The sequence below is a fragment of the Diorhabda sublineata genome, chromosome 1 (genome assembly GCF_026230105.1).
Source record: "Diorhabda sublineata isolate icDioSubl1.1 chromosome 1, icDioSubl1.1, whole genome shotgun sequence".
In the NCBI taxonomy this organism is placed as follows: Eukaryota; Metazoa; Arthropoda; class Insecta; order Coleoptera; family Chrysomelidae; genus Diorhabda; species Diorhabda sublineata.
Genome location: NC_079474.1, coordinates 6,218,437 through 6,237,036, shown reverse-complemented (window position 1 = coordinate 6,237,036; position 18,600 = coordinate 6,218,437). Strand labels below are relative to the sequence as shown.

The window sequence follows — 18,600 nt, the reverse complement described above, 5'->3', positions numbered from 1 at the left end:
AAGCTTTCAACAATTCCTTCTACCATGGAATTCTGGGAGCTTTCTCGATTTATGATGAGGATTAACTAAATATTCAAATTTATCGAATGCATAGGAGGTAGGTTTATCAGAGACTCTCTATCAGTAAAAAGAGAAAAACCTTAGTTCCCAACCTTGACACGCATACTTAACCGATTGTGAGATCGGATAAGATTATCCCGGACATCGTCTAATATATGTATGGTTTTTGGGCTCTTCGACAGTCGTCTATTGTGGCTTGTTCTTGACGTTTCGTCAACACGAGATAAACTACAATAAAAGATAAGTCACAATCGACGACGGTCAAACAACCCAAAAACCGTACATATATATCTTGAACCACTCAAAAACACATGAGCCCAATAAACATTCACTAGTATCAAAATCTGTCAATAAATTATAAATTTCATTTGCTCGTTGTTATGTGAATATGAATGGAGGCTACTGCTATAGTGTAGAGTAGAGAGAAGCACTGCATTCATACCAGTAGGATTCACAGTAGCAACTATCATCTGGCACCTGCGCACTTCTTCTGTATTAATAGTAAGTATTAATATTGAATTGTTATGGTTGGAATGAGTTTCTCATTAGCATTGACTGGACTTTTTGTTTTTAAGTACGCGTTAATTTTCAAGATGATCTCGACTAACTAATTATAAAAATCAAAATACTGGATAAGTTATTAGATTCATTTTTTATAAACTTTTGTACTATGTGTAAAGTATAATATTTGAATTTTTTAACATCATTCGCGCTATTAAGTTATTAAAATGCTCCTAAGCATAGATTTCAAACTTTGACGCTCACCTATATTTTATAGTTGTTTTGTTAAAGTACCAAAAAGTTGCAGATTTATGAAAATACAAGGTGGTCGAGCTGAAATAAGGAGGCTATAGCTTTATCATACAAAAACAAAAAATTTTCAAACGCTTAGATCTATATTTAAAAACCTTTATGGAAATAATTATTTTATGTATATAAAAAATCAAAAACAAAACAGATGTATGAAGAACATGAAAATTTTAAAATTAAAAATTTAAATCAAACAAAATATACTACTTCTGTTTCTTGGCTTTTCCTTTTGTTTTGCTTGTACTGGGTTTGGTGGTTTCTTTTTTGCTTGTTTTTCCAATCTAATAAAAATATGAAAAAAGATATTGGCATTTTATAATAAAACCAATTACTTACTTTTATCAAAGAATCAACGTTTACATCTTCATTGTCTTCTTGTTCATCATCTTCATCAGATTCGAGTATATTATCTTCATTTTCTGGATTATCATCTCGAGACTTCTTTTTGGAAAAACCAGCTCCGGGAGCAAACGGTAACTTATGTCCTATTTTATTGTACGCCCTCGTGAATGCCGATTTTACCTTGAAAGTTTTTACACTAAATTAAAACTTAAATTGAACTGTTTTAAAAAAACTCTACTTTGATTGTCACTAATATTATTTACTATTTATAAAGAACAAGAGTAAACAAGAATGGTAAAAATACTCCATTAGACTTTTAGTTTTAATTACAATGCTAAACGAAGCTACTTGACTAAATAGCTTATTGAATATTAAATTTTTTTTTGCAACATTGTATTATTTGAAACAAAAATGATGATGATAGTTACCTTCGAATCAATGTCATTAAATGGATTTTTATCATCTTTCCAGTGACATAATTCTAAAATATTAGTCAGATCTTCTCTCAATAAAGTGTAAGCGTCCATAACCGCTATTGATTGTTGGATACCATCAACGCCATATTTTAAAAGAGGTGTAATTATTGCGTTTCTTAACGGCACCAAATAATCGAGTTTCATGGCCACAACGTTGCCAGATGTACTGAAAAAGAAACGTTCTACGTGTCAAATCGCTCAACAGTAACATATTTTAGTAAAATTCTCACATTTTGTAGTTTCTAATGAAAGTTACAGTTATCTCAATTTTTTAAAATAATTGTGTGGTAAGTGTGAGTTATAGTGGTAGTGTAAACAGTATGTTCAATATAAATATCACCAACGATTCCAGATATTCCAGCAAAATTATGTCAAATCCTCCTCTTCACCTATAGGACTTTGGCCACGGAGCCCACTACCTCCAAAGCATCAGTTTTTACCGACGTCGAAGCTCTGACCATTGCCAATGCCCGGCTCAAACGCCGCAGCATGAATGGCGCTGAGACAAACAGAAAAAAGCAAGAAGACCAAGGCTGCCGAGACAACTCAGTGCCCAACGTCGCCGGATCCTAAGGTTGCCTCGACCTCCAACCCTTCTCCACTTAGAGCTTTCAACCCGTATGTCCAGATAAATCTTATTAAAAGAACAAGATCCCCTTGCTCTAAGAGTTGGCTCCAAAAGCTTTGAAATTGCATCCCCAGTACATCCCCGTTCTTGCTACGCAAAATCGGTGAGACGATCAAAACTGTAGCTGACCATGAGTCGAGCGGGGCAACCCAATACTGTTATCACGTAAGAAGATCTGCTGGATTCCATTGACGAAGTGACTGGAGCTATCATTCGTTAAAAGGTTCAAGCCTGCTTGGATTTTCAAAGGAGCCTATGTGCTTAACGACCCTTGGCCGTTAACTATTTTACAATGAACCATATGATAATCAGAAGGCTAGATCCAGAAATGTTCCTTTCTGAAATAAACTGCACTGCTCGTAAAGAGTCGTATTATTTGTTCAGACCTCATATTGTGCTATTATTTGCTATATAATGAGTCTCAAATTTCATGAAAATAATAATGAGTACTCACCTCATTCTAGTGTGAACATGTAACTCATTGAGCATTCGCTTTCTCTTATTTGCAGAAGAATTTTTGCCCAACCATCCTGGAAAGTTGATTCTAGATGAAACATGACCGGACATGTAATAACCTGGTAAAACTGATGAGTACATAGCTTGAGATTCTAATAAGGACCAATTATTTGAACTCCTTATTTTGGCATCAACCAAATCGCCCTTACTGATTGAATCAGCTGCCAAAGCAACACGTTTCATAACTTCAGATCTAAAACATACACTAATGTATTTTTTGAAAAGTGGCCATTGTAGCAAATATTTAAACTGGACTGAAGCTTCAATGTTAAGCTTTTACATTTATTTTATTTCTTTTTTCAATGGTAAAAGCACAAGTTAATTATTTTTTTTTTATTGTAAATGACCAAAAAAATTGTGTACTCACTTAGGACATTTAGGAGTAATACCCAAATAATTCTCTTGTACAAAAAGCGGACCCATACTGTAATCATAATAGAATAATCTAATCTTATCTGATAATGTCATATTCTTCTGTTCAGATTCTGTAAATACCATCCTAACAACTTCCCAAGGCCCGAGAACTGTATCCTTTTTGGCTTCTTTCGCTTTACTTTGAACTTCTTCTAGAGACATATTTTTGTTTTGAGCCGCCCACATAGTGAGATGATTCAAACTTTGACGAATGTCACAGCCTGTACCTGCAATTATTTCTGAAAGTACGTTTGGTGATATTTTCAAGCCTTCCTTGAAACAAATCGACATCATTGCGCCCTAAAAATTATCAAAGTCAGCTAATGCTTTGGTAAAAATAATGTAAAATGTGTATATATATAATGAATTTACGAATTATATTTTAAAAAATTTACTAGAAATATGCTTCTATATGGCTCTACAAGCAATAAAATAAAATTCCACACGAAAGTCTAAAGCAATGATAATAATAAGTACATATATATGGTTAGTGAATCAAAGATCAAAGTAGAAAAGGAGCACTTGTAACTGTAGTAGTCAATGGGAACAAAATATTATGAAACAAATATTTCAAAAGAGGTTAACGAGAATAAATTTGTAAGATAAATTATGAAACCACATAAAACAAAAAATCCAGATTCCTAGAATTAGTTAAGAATGATTTGTGAAAACAAACCTAATATAACAAAAATAAAGTAACAATTTGGTAAGGCAACCAGATACATACGAACAGGACTATTAAAACCAGATATTGTTGAAGAAAATACAAGACAAACAAAATATTTGATACAAATAAGAAAAGAACCATCAAACATACATTTAAAAAGCATGGTGCATAAGAAGGAATAATAAACTTAATTTATTAATACAACAAAAAACGAATCACCGAGATTCTATAATCATTTTGTCATGAATAAGATAATTTTAGGTAATGATGGTGTTAAATTATTCTATATCCAACAACAGATTAATCAACGTTTGTGGTTTGTGGGTAGAAACCACATTTACCACAAATTCACTTAGTACATTAAAAAAGACATTGAAAATTAGAAAGAACCTGTATATTTTATGAGAAACTCAAAATATCAGTAGATTTGAATCGGGAAACTTTGACATGATGTTATAACTGGGAGTTTAATTTCGAATGTACCTAATACAACAATTATTTACTGGGGAAGTGATTAGTAGTACTATTACTTATATAGTAAATAGCAATTGTTAGTAAATTAATAAAAATTATACATTACCCTAATTTGTTCGAGTCTAGGTTTAGCAAATCTCAAATCAAAGCAGTAATTCACCAACGATCTCATCTTTTGGTGATTTCTGTCATTACACATACAAATAATTGGAACGCTTGTTGTTTTTATTAAATTTATCAATTCCTGAATCCCACCCCTATCTTCATTGCCTGCCATACCATCAACTTCGTCCATTAGAAGAACCCTCTTTCTGTCAGTCCTTGCTTTACCTGGAGACAAATTTCGAAATGCCTTTTTAAATTTAAATAATATAAATTACATACATCAAATCTCCCTACAATAGAAAATAATGTAGTAGGAACATTTACAAATGATACAGTCATTTTATCCAGCCACAAAGATCCAGCTCAACTCCAACACCACTTGAAAATATTGAAGATTGGATAAGGAAGTAGAAAATAAAAATTAATGAAAATAAATCTGCAGAAAAAACATTCAGTTTGAGAATGAACCAATGTCCATCAGTCATTATAAATAATGTAAAAATACCAGGATATTAGGAATAAAATCTAAATTAACCATGGACAACAAGATGTTAATTTATAAGACTGTGATAAAACCAATATGGACTTATGGCATAGAGCTTTGGGGTTGTTCCAGTAAATCAAGAATTGCTATCCTTGGTATGTATCTATTGATACATACCAAAAGTCCAGAAGGACTGCAGAAAATATCATGATTGACTAGAGGGACATGAGAATCATAAAACACAACCTTTATTAGAACCCCAAAGAGAAAGAACTTAATTCTGATTGCTGATTTATGTGCAAATAAAAAAATAAAATAAATACAAAGTTAATTTTTTTACCTGCTGCATAACCTGCAATTGTAGTTGTGCTTAAAAGTTGAGCTACTTCTTCTTGTAATAACTTTTTACTTCTAGTATCAGATGCGTTAAATTCAACTACATCAAAACCTACCGCTTTGGATACCAAGGTTGCTGTAGTTGTTTTACCTGAAAAAAAAAAAAATAAAAGTAAACAACAAAATTCATTTTTTGTTAAATTATCTGTAGAAGTTATAATACTACACTACAGTCAGTTCGTTCGTCATTTACACTATGCTGAGTATGAATGTCAACTATGATTTAATTTTGGTACTTCATTTGAAATGTGTTTTGTGATTTTTGCAATGAAAAGATAAAATAATATAACATTCTTATAAATAGAATTTCAAGTACAGAAGAGTTAAAAATGTTACGTAAGGTTTATCAAAAAAGTGATCCTGAGTGATACAGAGAATTTAAAAAAGTTTGTGTTATGGTAGATAATTTGTCTCATCTTTGCTGGTCATCCATCACTGATGGAAAGGAAATTATGAAGTTTAATTGTGAAAGCTAGTTACTGAAATTTCTGTATTTAACGAGCCAATTCATTTCATGTTACACATCTTACATTCATAAAAATAAAAAGCTGTAACTGAAGATGAGATATATATTTGCAATAACGGCCTCTTCCAAGTGAACTGAAACCAAAAGTCGAAGTGGATCAAAATTGAAACGACAATTTATTTCAGGTATAGAAGTATTAAGCACCTCAAAAGGTGAAACAGTTAATAAAGAATATTTTCTCAATTTTATACGACATTTAAGAGAAAAAATTCGATGAAAAGACAAAATTAGTGAAAAGAAAATTCATGGATGTTACACCACAATAATCACAATGAAATGTTTAACCAACAACTCAATGAACTACAACCATATTTCCTAACCTAACCCTAACTTCATTTGAATTTTCCTTTCCAGCTTAGCACTTTTAGTCACAGTCGATAGAAGAGATGGAAAAAATTCATGAAAATGGGATTAAGAAATATTTTAATTAATTATGAATTTGAAAGGGACAATATAATAAATTTAAATGTATCCTACATATTGCATTTTTGATATAATAATATAATAATAACTTATTACATTTTACCAAGGCAAACAATATTGAATCTAATCAATCATTACTGTTTTAGTAATACTACTTACCAACTCCTGGTGGTCCACTCAACAAAGCAGCTTTATAATATGCTCCATTATCATTTTTAGCCCACGGAGAGGGTCGGGGTATCTTCTTTCTCACTGCAGGTAATTGATTTCTATACCAGTTAGATAACCATGTGCTTAACTTATTCATGTTACTGCCGTCCCCTTGTTGACCAATTATACCTTTTGTATCGATTGGTTTATATTTATCAGTCCATGCCATCGAGTTAGTTAGAGACGAAGATACTGTTGCTTCATCTTTTTCTGATGAAACCGATATAGATTCTACAGATTTTTCTCTATTATTTGAATTAAAGTTTACAGATTGGATTGAGTCGATATTTTTACGATTTTCAGTAGATTCTGATGAATTAACACTTGCCTTTGAAGGAGATTTAGATTTTGTAGATTTACTAGGTTTGGAAGAATTAGTCCAGAATGATGATGTCTTTGAGTTTCCTTTATTAGTTTTGTCCCTTTTCGACTCTGTTTTGTTGTGACTTTGATCTTCTTTTTCATTCTGTAAAAGTTGTTGAATAAATAGCAGTAACTTTAAGTATCTGGAATTTATAAATTGTTAGATTTTAATGTTGAATCATGAGACTTTTATACTAAATGTTGTTTCAGAAAAGATTCAAGGTAGATGTTTTGAGTTTTTAGGGCGATCCCAAAGTATAACAGTGTCAAGGAAATGTTTTGATAAACTTATATTCAACTAGAGGTACTTGATAAAAAATAACCGAAAAATTGTATTTGTCCATGACAATATAATTTGAGTTTGTAAAACTTGGATCACACACAAAAAGCTGCCAAACTACTCTTTCAATGGCTTCATGAGTTATTTGCTGATGCCTCCTAGATTATGGGGTTAATAACCAACTGTATGTTTACTGTTTTAATATGAAAGATGAAATGTCTAACATTATCTATGTAGAGGCTGATACCTAAAATTGGAGAATATATCCTTATCTGGAGCCGATCTTAGTTTTTCTGAAATACTAACAGCAGTCTAAATGGGCAGTAGACCAGGCGGCAAATTTTGTTTTATTTTGATACTGATTGAAGACTGAAAAAAATTATTGTTCACACTGAAGCAAATAGTTTTGATGAGCCGAACAAGAGCAAGAGAATGCAAGTATTTTAAAAAAAGGCGTTGGAATTAAGCATATAAAGGATTTAGCTTGAAATTGTGATTTCTTGTAGAATTGGTTTAAAATCGTAATTAGTTCAGGAATGGGTACACTTTCAAAGCTATATTTCATCTTTTTCTTTGGCTGTGTACACCAGTGTATAGTTGTTCAGGTGAGAGAAGCTTTTCTTTCTTGAAAAGAGTGAAGAACCATTTATTATCGACCTTAAGTCAAGAGATTCTTAGTTCTTTTATACATATTATTTATCATTTTGTTGTTAAACAATGAGTATAAAGAAAAAAACGCATCAACGTTATTCATTGTGTAAGCTTTATTCATATTATATAAGTACTGAATAGTTTTAAAACAGACCTTTCAAATAATTTAAACCTTTAAACAACTCTTTGCAATGAAAATAATCAAGAAGTTTAGATTTTTTGATAAAAAATGTAATTTGAACAATTGTGAACCAAGGTATCGAATTTCATAGGTCTATCGAGGTGGCAATTCTACGTCCGGTTGTCATGTACGATAGCGAGATCTGGGTGTTGAACAGTAGTAGTTATCATTTTCAAATTGATAAAAAAGTAGTAATAATTTAAAAATTAATATCACAATTTATATTTACCGCAACTGAAGTTGTCTTAGCTACTTTTTTGAACTCATCAAATTTTTTATCTTGTTCTTCAATTTTATGTTTCTTTTTCTTCTTTTCTGATACTTCATCACAATCCTTTTGTTTTTTCTTATCCTGTTTATCATCACCCTCAAATGAATACACTCCTGAATCGTAAGAATCTTGAGATTTCTTAGAATACTTTGGTTTTAATCCAGATTTGACTAAAATCAAATCAAAAAATTCATCTTCGTTTATTTCGGGTATTTTATAGCCACGAGCTTTTTCTAGTTTTGCTGGACCAGGATCCTCACCAACTACTACATAATTAACTTTCTCTACAATCAATGAAGCAATTAATTTTAATAAAAAAAAATTTGAAATTATTATCTTACTTGAAACAGCATGTACGACTCTACCACCATGTTCTTTTGCTAGATTCAGAAATTCTTCACCTTCTAATGAATCTAATACACCAGTACGTAAAAATGTGAGACCAGCTAAACAATCAGATTTTCCCTTAAACAAAAAATTAAACAATGTGTATTGGGGTTAAGAATTCTAGTTAAAGTAAATATGAATCTGGGTGGTAGTGAGAAGTGTGACGCAAATATCGTCTTAAGTAAAACTTCAATTTCATTTATAAGGAATTTGAATTTTTACAGAATTACACAAGTCAAACTTTTAAATCTAATTTGAAACAATTATTTTAAAACTTATATAGCTGATTGTATTTTTAATGAAACACTGATTACACTACCACAACAACAACACTCACACTTACACTGTCTGACGCGCGTTTTGATAACCAAGTTATTATCTTCAGAGACTGAAGTTTACCTGAAGACAATAGCTTGGTTAGCAAATCGTTTGTCAGATATTGTAATTGTGAGTATTGGTGTAGTGATAAAGTAAACAGTCTGTCAGTATGAATATCACCAACGGTTCCAGAAATTCTAACTTTACTGATTGTATTGTTCAATTGGATGTTCAATGGATTTTCGTCCATCCTACTTACCTTTGGTATTTCTTTTTGTCCGTGCATTTTTGGGCCGCTTCTGTTCAAATACTTTTGGTATAACATAGCCGAATACCTTTTTTTTTCAAATCTTTCTTGATCGGGGTCAATTTCTGAGTTAGATTCGTCCAGTTTTGGTTTTTTCGGGGTAGATCCTGCACACACAATTATTAAATTTTAAAATAACTGTGTTTTAACCAAAGTTGGGCCAATAAAACAGTGGTAATTATAAAATAATAATAATAAATCATCTTTATTGGTCTGATATGTGATAAAATACAATTTGCAAAGTATACAACACATATCATGCAACAGGAGTAGCAAGATTCAACATATACGTTATTCTTCCACCTAACCACTTCCAGCTGCTTAACTATGCAAAAGAACTTGAGACAGTCTCAACTATAAATTGATTGAATAATTACATAAACCCAAAAAAGATAGTTATTTATATATTTGTTTATTAAACAAAATTGCTCTGTACTTAGGTTTAAAGGAATTTATACCACACAATTTAATGTCGTTGTGGAAAGCATTATAATATTAACTATTAACAGCTAAATATGTCAAACTTCCTTAAAAAAAGCGCATATTTATGCCGAGGCATGGTTAGCAGATTTTTATGTCTCCCATGTAAATTATGTTTTTCTTTTTCACAAAAAAACAAGTTTTTCCCTCAGGAGTCGAATGTTTTAACCTTTTTTAAGAAGACACACAGTATTATTTGCATTCTGTTTTAGATTATACTCAGTGGAATATTCAAGAATAATTAACAGATCTCTATTTAGGTGTGTAGCTACTGCTTCTGGATCTGCAGGGTCAAAGAAGTGCAGAACTTGAGTGTCATCAGCATATGATTGAATGTGAGAGTGAAAGACACTGTCACATATATCAAAGACATATATGAGGAACAAAAGTGGACCAACTATTATATACCTCTGGCTGAAAATGGAGATATTCCTATTCACTTCTTTTTGTGAATCTATGCCTTCATTTCATTGCTTTTATTTTGCTTTCTCAATAATTGAGAATATTCTCAATTTGTTATGTTTTGTTTATAACTTTTTGGGAGTTCAAAAAGAATTATTTGTTGAGCATTATTTACTTATCTTCGAATAATGGTTAACATTTCAATTAATCATACAATAAAAAATTTCCATCTCATAGTACTTCTTCAAGTTATGTTTTTTGAAAGGCTTGCCATTTTAATATATACATTTTGATTCATCAAATATATTGGCTCAATATCTCAGTACCACATCTTTGTTTCAAATTCTAACACCACTAAGTAATTTTTTGGTAGTTTTGATATTTTGATGCCATTTGCTAAAGAATCAAAAATGTATTGTCTCAGTCTATTAGAAAAAAGCATGGTCAACTATTACGATTATCTATTATGAAATATATACCAAAAACCAAATGATATCTTAGAGCTTATGTGACAAAATCTTCATATGAATTACAAATTATACCTTCTGAGGGAGTTCGTTGCCTTTTATTTTTCTTATTATCTTTCGGTTTATTAGGAGTATCTTCATTTGAACTACTTTGTTTACTTCCAGAATCTGTTGCTTTAGGAGATACTTTAGTTTTTTTGTTTTCGTAGCTTTCTTCATCCAAATTTTTTAGAGTTTTCTTAAACGCCTCATCGGGATGTAAATCAGTTTCAAGTTTTTTCTGTTTAGATTTAATTTCCTCATCTTTACCATCTGTTTCGGGCCTTTTAGTTTTTGTTTTTTCATTTGGACTTTTACGTTTTTTAGTTTTGGTATTTTCTTCCAAAGCATCATTAAGAGATTGCTCTAAAAGCTCCAAATTATCTGACAATAAACCATCATCTAGTTCCAATAGAGTTTTCTCAAAAGCTTCATCATTATGTACGCCAACTTCAGTTTTTACCTGAAAATTAAACTTATATATACACATACTTGTATTTGGATTGAATAATAATTATTAATTTGTTCAAAAAAGCAATTAAGTAATAATATCTAATGACATGAATATTGAAATATTCAACTCCTTTCATATTAGCACATATTATCTTCTACAATTAGATAAAACAAAATTGATTGTTAGCAACATTATGTTAGGTCTATTTTCTAAAAACACTTAATATAATGTAATTTAGAAAACGGGAAACTATTATAAACTCGATTTTTGATATAACTGATTCTGAATTAACTCCTTAATTTATATGCTCAAGTTAATTCGAACGCACTAAACAGGCCAATTCAAGCGGCATTGTATTCTATGCTGCTATAACTCTTTATACTCAAATATAATCGAGAATTGAAAATATCAATGTTAAAGCTAAGAAAAAAATCGTTTTATTGATATTTATCATTTACATGGGATTGTAAGCTATAACACTTATTTATTAAAGAGTAAAATGTATTCTTTTCATGGAATAAAAGCAATATGTCAAAATTATCCACCAAAAGAGGAGTTTTATCAAGGGTAGTAACAAATGGAAACTTTTGAGGTTGTGGATTTTCGTATAAAAATTTTTTTTGGTTAGTTAGGGGTTAATATTCTCAACTTCCTTAGTGCAAAACATGTAACATAAAACATAAAAGCCACTGAAATATTAAAATTTTTTTCCAATATAATTTACCTTTTTCTTTTTATTAGGTTTGTTCAATAGTTTTGATTCAACTTTGACTGCATCCCCTCTAGGAAGAGTCCCAATATTCTGTTTAATCGGTTTATCACTAAATACATCATTAATGTCCACTGGTTTCAACTTTATTTCTTTTTTATCCGGTTCATCATCAGAATCTGAAACAATTACTATGGCTTTTTCAGATTTTCTTTTACTTTTCTCAATTTTCTTTTTGCTTTGTTCCGGAGTAGACACAATAATGTCATCGTCATCATCAGAGTCTACCAAACGTTTGACCTTCTTTTTAGTCTCGGGTGTTTTGGATGTAGTATTTTTATTCGATATTACCGAAAAAAATCTTCTTATATCCTAAAATGTTCAATTTAATGATAGTTCAAACAAGGATAAAATAATCATTTTATTAGTTTCATGTCATTAAAACACGTTTAAATACCTGTGGCATAATCCGAGATAAGATTGCTTCATTTATCTGCAATTATCAATATTTTTTCCAGAAAATTTTTATCATTTTTCGCGCGCATTTATATAGGTTATACTGACATTTTCTTATATTTTTACCTGTTAATGTCGGTCATGACTGGTATGTTCATCATTATGGGATAAAGTACCTACACTAATGTTGGTTGTTTCAGAGACAGGACAAGTCATTTAGATAACCTAACTTTTCAAGAAAAATATAATTTGTTTACGATTTAAATAATTGGTTTTAATCTTAGAAGTTTTAATACGCGTCAATATTTCTTTACTAGAACATTAATACATTTTGTTTATTAAGTGTTCAACTGGCATTAAGTATACATGTTTTTATTCAAGTCGGTAAGGTTGTTACGAGTACTAAGGGGAGCTAGAAATAACGCCCTTTCTATAAAAAAATATGGTATAATTCATAATAATGAAATCGATCTAAAAGTTAATGGAATCTCTTTGAACAACTACATCAAAAAATTACAATTAGAATTTGATATATTGAATAGAGATGGTGTCAACAATGAAAGAAAAAATGAATTGCTACCTATAATACAAATATTAAACAAACGTCAATTGTTGGTCAATAATATCAATAACTTAGAAGATCTTTTTAAGGATAATGATACCGATATCAGGAAACTAGCCGAAGAAGAAAAGCATAATTATGAAAAGATGTTGGAACAATTGGATAAACAGTTATTACAGAATTTATTACCCACAGATAGAGAAGATTTTTACAACTCAATTGTTTTAGAAGTACAAGCAGGTGTTGGAGGACAAGAAGCTATGTTATTTGCCAAAGAAATGTTTGATATGTATTGTCATTTTATAGATTATAAAGGTACTAAGAATTCAGTACATCTTTCCCTTCAATTATTTTCATCATTAGCACTTTGTGCACCTACAAATCATTTTTTGGCATAAATTACTCCCCTTGTCCTTTTGTTATAGTTTTTTATTGGTTCTGACTTGATTTGTAAGCTTTCTCCATTCTTTTCTGTTTTTGCTTTCCAGTCTATTATTTCTAGGATTCTGGTGTAGATAGAGGTATCCATTGTGTTATCCTCCTCACCATTTTTGTAGGTATCCTTTTCATGATGTGTCCTGCCATCACTATTGTTTCTATTCTGTAGCATATTACTAAATTTTTGGCACTTTTATTCAAAAGTATTGACCTTTAGTCTTTGATGCACATTAACATGTAATAAAAGGTATAAATCAGTGTCATAAGTCCACAAAACTTCCTGAGGCATTACAATCAGCTTCTAATTATATCTCACAAGGTATAAATTATTCAATTTTTTTATAAAACATATTTTTTTTACTCTGGGAGGAGTCCGGTTCTACTTGCCTTCCTCCCCACCGCCTGGAGATGGGCCATTAGGCATACTTACTTTTAATGCTTGATATTTATTAATATATGAATCCTGAATTTGTGAATTTCAAAAATTTCTGACAACAAAGCACTTCAACTATTTTACCTTATAATAATTAATTTTAGGTTGGAGTTATGAATTGGCGGAATATGCAGAAACAGATCTTGGTGGAATACGTTTTGCATCAGCACTAGTAAATGGTGATTCAGTGTTTCGTTACTTTAAACACGAAGCTGGTGTGCATAGAGTTCAGAGAACACCTACTACCGAAAAAGGCGGAAGAATACACACAAGTACAATCTCAGTGATAGCACTTCCTCAACCTTCTGATATAGATATAAATATAAATCCTAGTGATTTGAAGATAGAAACAAAAAGGGCTTCGGGAGCTGGAGGACAACATGTTAATAAAACAGAAAGTGCAGTGAGAATTGTTCATTTGCCATCTGGAATATCTGTAGAATGTCAAGTTGATAGATCACAAATCAAAAATAGGAAACTAGCAATGGCTAAATTGAGAGCCATACTTTATCAAAGGGAAGTGGATATGCAAAGCAACAAAATAGAAGCTGCTAAAAAAAGTCAAGTCAAGACAAGAAATAGAAATGAAAAAATTAGAACTTACAATTTTAATCAGGATCGAATCACTGATCATAGACTAGGTATCAATGTACATAATTTAAAAGTATTTTTTGAAGGCGGTGCACCATTAGACAATTTAATAAATGAATTAGAAAATCATCATGCTGTTAATAATTTGTTAAATATTGTAAATGAAGAAACCTCATAATAAAACTAGGTAATAAGGATCTTACTTTCTTTATCTTCATTCTTATGAAATCTGACATATATCTAGAGCTTTTCCACAAGGTGGATCAGTAATCACCTTTCCTATCACCGTTTTTCTCTTGCCACAAAGCAGCTATACAGTGTTGAATGACCAAATGAAAGAAATTCGTTAATATAGAAATGAGAGGGTGTTGAAAAAAATTCTTGGAAATGTTGGTTTGTATTTTTAAATATGGATATTTTTCAAAAAACAAATTATACAGGATATGTCATGTGACAGTGGCCAATACCAACTTTCTTATTTTAAATGCAACCCCCTGTACATTATTATTTCTAAAAAAGTAGCTCACAATGCAGTAAGTGATTATATGAAATTGGATATTATGCTTGAGTTTCAAGAGAACCCACATAATTTTGATAGACAAGCAGCCAGTTCAGTGTTAGCCATACATCAATTTTTTGAATATTAAAGGAAAATAAAATTGATTCCTATGAAATGATACCAATGCAGGAGCTCATGGGCAACGATTTCTATAAGAGAACGTATATTTGGAAACAATTGATGGCAGTGTTGTTAGATAACAATGTGATCCAATTAGAAGATGTTTTGTTTTCTGATGAGATCACATTTACAATTGCTGCTATTGGTCTAATGAAAATCCTCACTGGATGAGAGAAGAACATACGCAATATTCTGAAAAAGTTAATATTTGGGCAGGAATTATTGGAAAGTATATCTTAGGTCTCTTATACATTGATAGTAATTTGTATTGATTTAAATATTTAGAAATATTCCAACATAATCTCGTGCCAAATTTGACAAACTGAAATAACAATGAAACAAGTTTCTGCGAATATATTATGGTTTGAAAAATATGGAGCACCACCCTATTACCAAATCAATATCCGGCAGTACCTGAACCAAATTTTTACAAATCGGTGGATAGCGACGAGCGGATCGATAGAATAGCCAGCGCGATCTCCTGATTTGACTCCATTAGACTTGTTTTTTAAATTATTAAGTGCGTATTTGGAAATACAAATTGACGTGTCCAAGCGTTTTTCTCAATATGACCACAATAATTTATTAAAAAATTTATTCCATTTAATTGTACCACATCGTATATGGTACCATAGTTGTTTTGTAATGACTGGAGTTCCATTACACAGCATTAATTGTATTCTTACTATATATACTATACAGTACTAATACACATTGTTTAAACCATTAACCACCAAAATAACATTTAAATTTACTGGTACTTTTTGACACAAGTGGTATAGTAATGTTTGTCTTAAACTCTATGTGTCGACACCATATTAGAAAGCTCGATACATTATTTGATTTTCATTACTATTAATCCTTGAATTAAAATTATTTTATATTTCAATTCAATGGTCTTGCAAAAACATATTTTTCATTAAATTAGGAATAGCCTGTGACTACAGAATTAGATGGAATGTATAAGGTAGAAAAGCGTATGCTGATGTGCAAATGTAGATATCAAATGTATTTCTCTTAGTGCTTACAAAAACAAAACAGAAGAATAATTTGGTTATAATTCAGTGCAAATGAACTACTAGTATTATCTGTAGTTATCTATTTACATTTTAATATTATAATTAAATTATGTTATACATTGATTTTATATACTTCAATGAAAGGTTTATTTATAAAAGTTATTTTAAATATGATTTGTTTGAAGAAGCGGCTTAAAAACATTACTCTTTTGTTAGTTTTAGTGATGGTGCTTTACTTTTTCGGGGCTTTTCATCATTTTTTTGAAAGAGACTTTTATAATGATTTTCATTACCCATATGATGGTGATATACAACCATTTATTGAACAAATGAAAAATAATGTAACCCCTGAAATATTACCTATTAATCAGTATTCTTTTAAATATTATAAAACTTGTACCCATAAATGCACTAATATTAAGAAATTACGATTAGTGTATTTAGTCAAAAGTGCTCCAGAAAATTTCGACCGTAGGATAGCAATCCGGAGTAGTTGGGGCTTTGAAAGAAGATTTTCTGATGTTGAAATAAGGACAGTATTTCTAATAGGTGAAAAAAAATCCAAAGTACTACAGCAATCTGTCGATGAAGAATATAAACGATATTTGGATGTTGTTCAAGCAAATTTCACTGATAGTTATTATAATAATACTTATAAGACTATGATGGGTATACAATGGGCTGTCAGATATTGTCCAAATTCTAATTTTTATATGTATGTAGATGATGATTACTATGTTTCTACTAAAAACGTTTTACGATTCTTAAGACATCCAACTAATTATCCTCAATATATAAAAGATCCTTTTGCTGCAGCTAATAAACTTTTAAGAAGAAGACGATTTAAAAGTTTTGAGGACAGTACTAGACTATATGCAGGTTATAGATTTCATTCAGCACCACTTAGACATTTTTCAAGTAAATGGTTTGTTTCCCTATCTGAATACCCATACCATATGTGGCCACCTTATATTACAGCAGGAGCTTATATCCTTTCTTCGAGTGCATTGATAGATATGTTTTATGCAAGTTTCTATACCAAACACTTTAGATTTGATGATGTTTATTTAGGTTTATTAGCTTTTAAAACAAAAATTGATCCTTTGCATTGCGAAGAGTTTTATTTTTATAAAAAGACTTATTATAGATTTGATTATAATTTTACTATTGCCACACATGGGTATAGCGATCCTAAGGAGTTGTTGCGTACTTGGACTGAACAAAAGAGTCTTGGGAATGCTTGATATTTTTCAAATTACTTTGTTATGACATAATATAACAAAATTATCTTTATTACACAATTGAAAACTGAATTTAGATGTAGTGTATTGTTGATGTTACATTAGTTTATATGAACTATTTCTATGAATATTTTTCCTTAACTTTTTATTGTAATAATTTGCTTATTGTGCCTTTAGAACTATTAGGAAAGAATCATTTAGTGTGACCTCAGATTATTTTCGTACTGAACTAATTTCTAGGAAAATTTAGAATCAAGCTCTGTTTATCCTATATACACTTATACTTTTTTATTTACCCACGTTTCAATTTGGGACCAGTAGATTATAATTCTTAAGGAAAATCTGTCATTTTCTGTACTATATAAACTGTTATATAAGTACCCAGTAAAGCAAAAAATGGCTTATATATTATTTTCTATGCATTCAATATTAAATGTATGATATATTGTTTATATAATCCCTAAATAATTCATACTCTGTAAATAGTTTGAATCATCCTAAAACAACTTTAATTAAAGGAATTACTATAGATTATAACAAACTTTCCCTTGTCTATTCATTTATTTACCCATATACCTAATGAAAACCAATTTACATCATACAGATGAAAACAAGTATGAAATCATTTTAGTATAATTGTTAGAAGTTTGGTATTTTACAGCTTTGTACTATAAAGTTTAATGAGGATTGTGAGAATTGTACTTTAAGGTATGTTTAATAAATTATTTGTATATTTATTCCCTTTGTTATAAATCGCCCTTTATTACATTCAGTGTTGTTAAACACTAACAGAGGCAAACTTAAGGCGCCCGTAGGCCCAATAATATTTACCGCCCCTTAGTCTGGTTATAGTTACTTTCCTAAAAACCTTTATTAAAAATTATATTAGGTTATATATTAATTGTTGGAACACCATCTACGATGCAATTTTACCATTGCAAGTTTTTAGAGGAATTTACTTAGTTCTGTGCTTAACAAAATGCCGTATTACAACACTTTTATCAATTTTATGTATTAAATAGTGAGCTTAACTTTGGGACTAAAACAAAACGATCCAACCCGCAGAGCATGCCCGCAACGAAGCATAGCCATACGTGAAGTTGGGTTATGGCTATTTATTTTTATTTCTAGATTTTTTCTCTCTTGGTTGTGCTCCCTCTGGGAGCTTGCGCCCATAGGCCAGGGCCTAATGGGAATCCGGCTCTGGTCATCAATAACATATCAGTTATTTCAGGCTGCTTTCCCAACTTTTCCAATGTTATTGATAACCAGAATATATATTTTTTTCCCATTAAATTAAATATTTTTATTTCATGGTGATTCTAAATTTATAGATAAATA

General features: G+C 30.5%; 3 protein-coding genes across 4 annotated transcripts; 2 read left to right on the top strand and 1 right to left on the bottom strand.

Moving 5' to 3' along the window:
• Window positions 1-937: 937 nt before the first annotated feature.
• Window positions 938-12,479, bottom strand: LOC130440861 (replication factor C subunit 1). Of its 2 annotated transcripts, XM_056774254.1 has the most exons (14): window positions 12,298-12,479; window positions 11,856-12,212; window positions 10,714-11,140; window positions 9,242-9,396; window positions 8,619-8,742; window positions 8,236-8,561; window positions 6,481-6,997; window positions 5,317-5,463; window positions 4,494-4,717; window positions 3,200-3,546; window positions 2,771-3,025; window positions 1,641-1,854; window positions 1,207-1,392; window positions 938-1,151 (listed from the first exon to the last, which is right to left on the bottom strand). In XM_056774254.1, exons 1-14 carry the CDS (start codon window positions 12,304-12,306, stop codon window positions 1,074-1,076), a joined length of 3,366 nt encoding a protein of 1,121 aa, XP_056630232.1. In that variant the 5' UTR covers window positions 12,307-12,479; the 3' UTR covers window positions 938-1,073. The 2 variants fall into 2 exon arrangements, with proteins under 2 accessions (XP_056630232.1, XP_056630228.1); XM_056774250.1 differs by having other exon boundaries at window positions 8,236-8,742; window positions 12,298-12,434.
• LOC130440884 (peptide chain release factor 1-like, mitochondrial) lies at window positions 12,475-14,519 on the top strand. Its single transcript, XM_056774255.1, has 2 exons — window positions 12,475-13,173; window positions 13,834-14,519. Exons 1-2 carry the CDS (start codon window positions 12,663-12,665, stop codon window positions 14,496-14,498), a joined length of 1,176 nt encoding a protein of 391 aa, XP_056630233.1. The 5' UTR covers window positions 12,475-12,662; the 3' UTR covers window positions 14,499-14,519.
• Window positions 14,520-16,008: 1,489 nt separating this feature from the next.
• Window positions 16,009-17,991, top strand: LOC130440900 (beta-1,3-galactosyltransferase brn). Its single transcript, XM_056774258.1, has one exon. It carries the CDS (start codon window positions 16,156-16,158, stop codon window positions 17,260-17,262), a length of 1,107 nt encoding a protein of 368 aa, XP_056630236.1. The 5' UTR covers window positions 16,009-16,155; the 3' UTR covers window positions 17,263-17,991.
• Window positions 17,992-18,600: the final 609 nt, after the last annotated feature.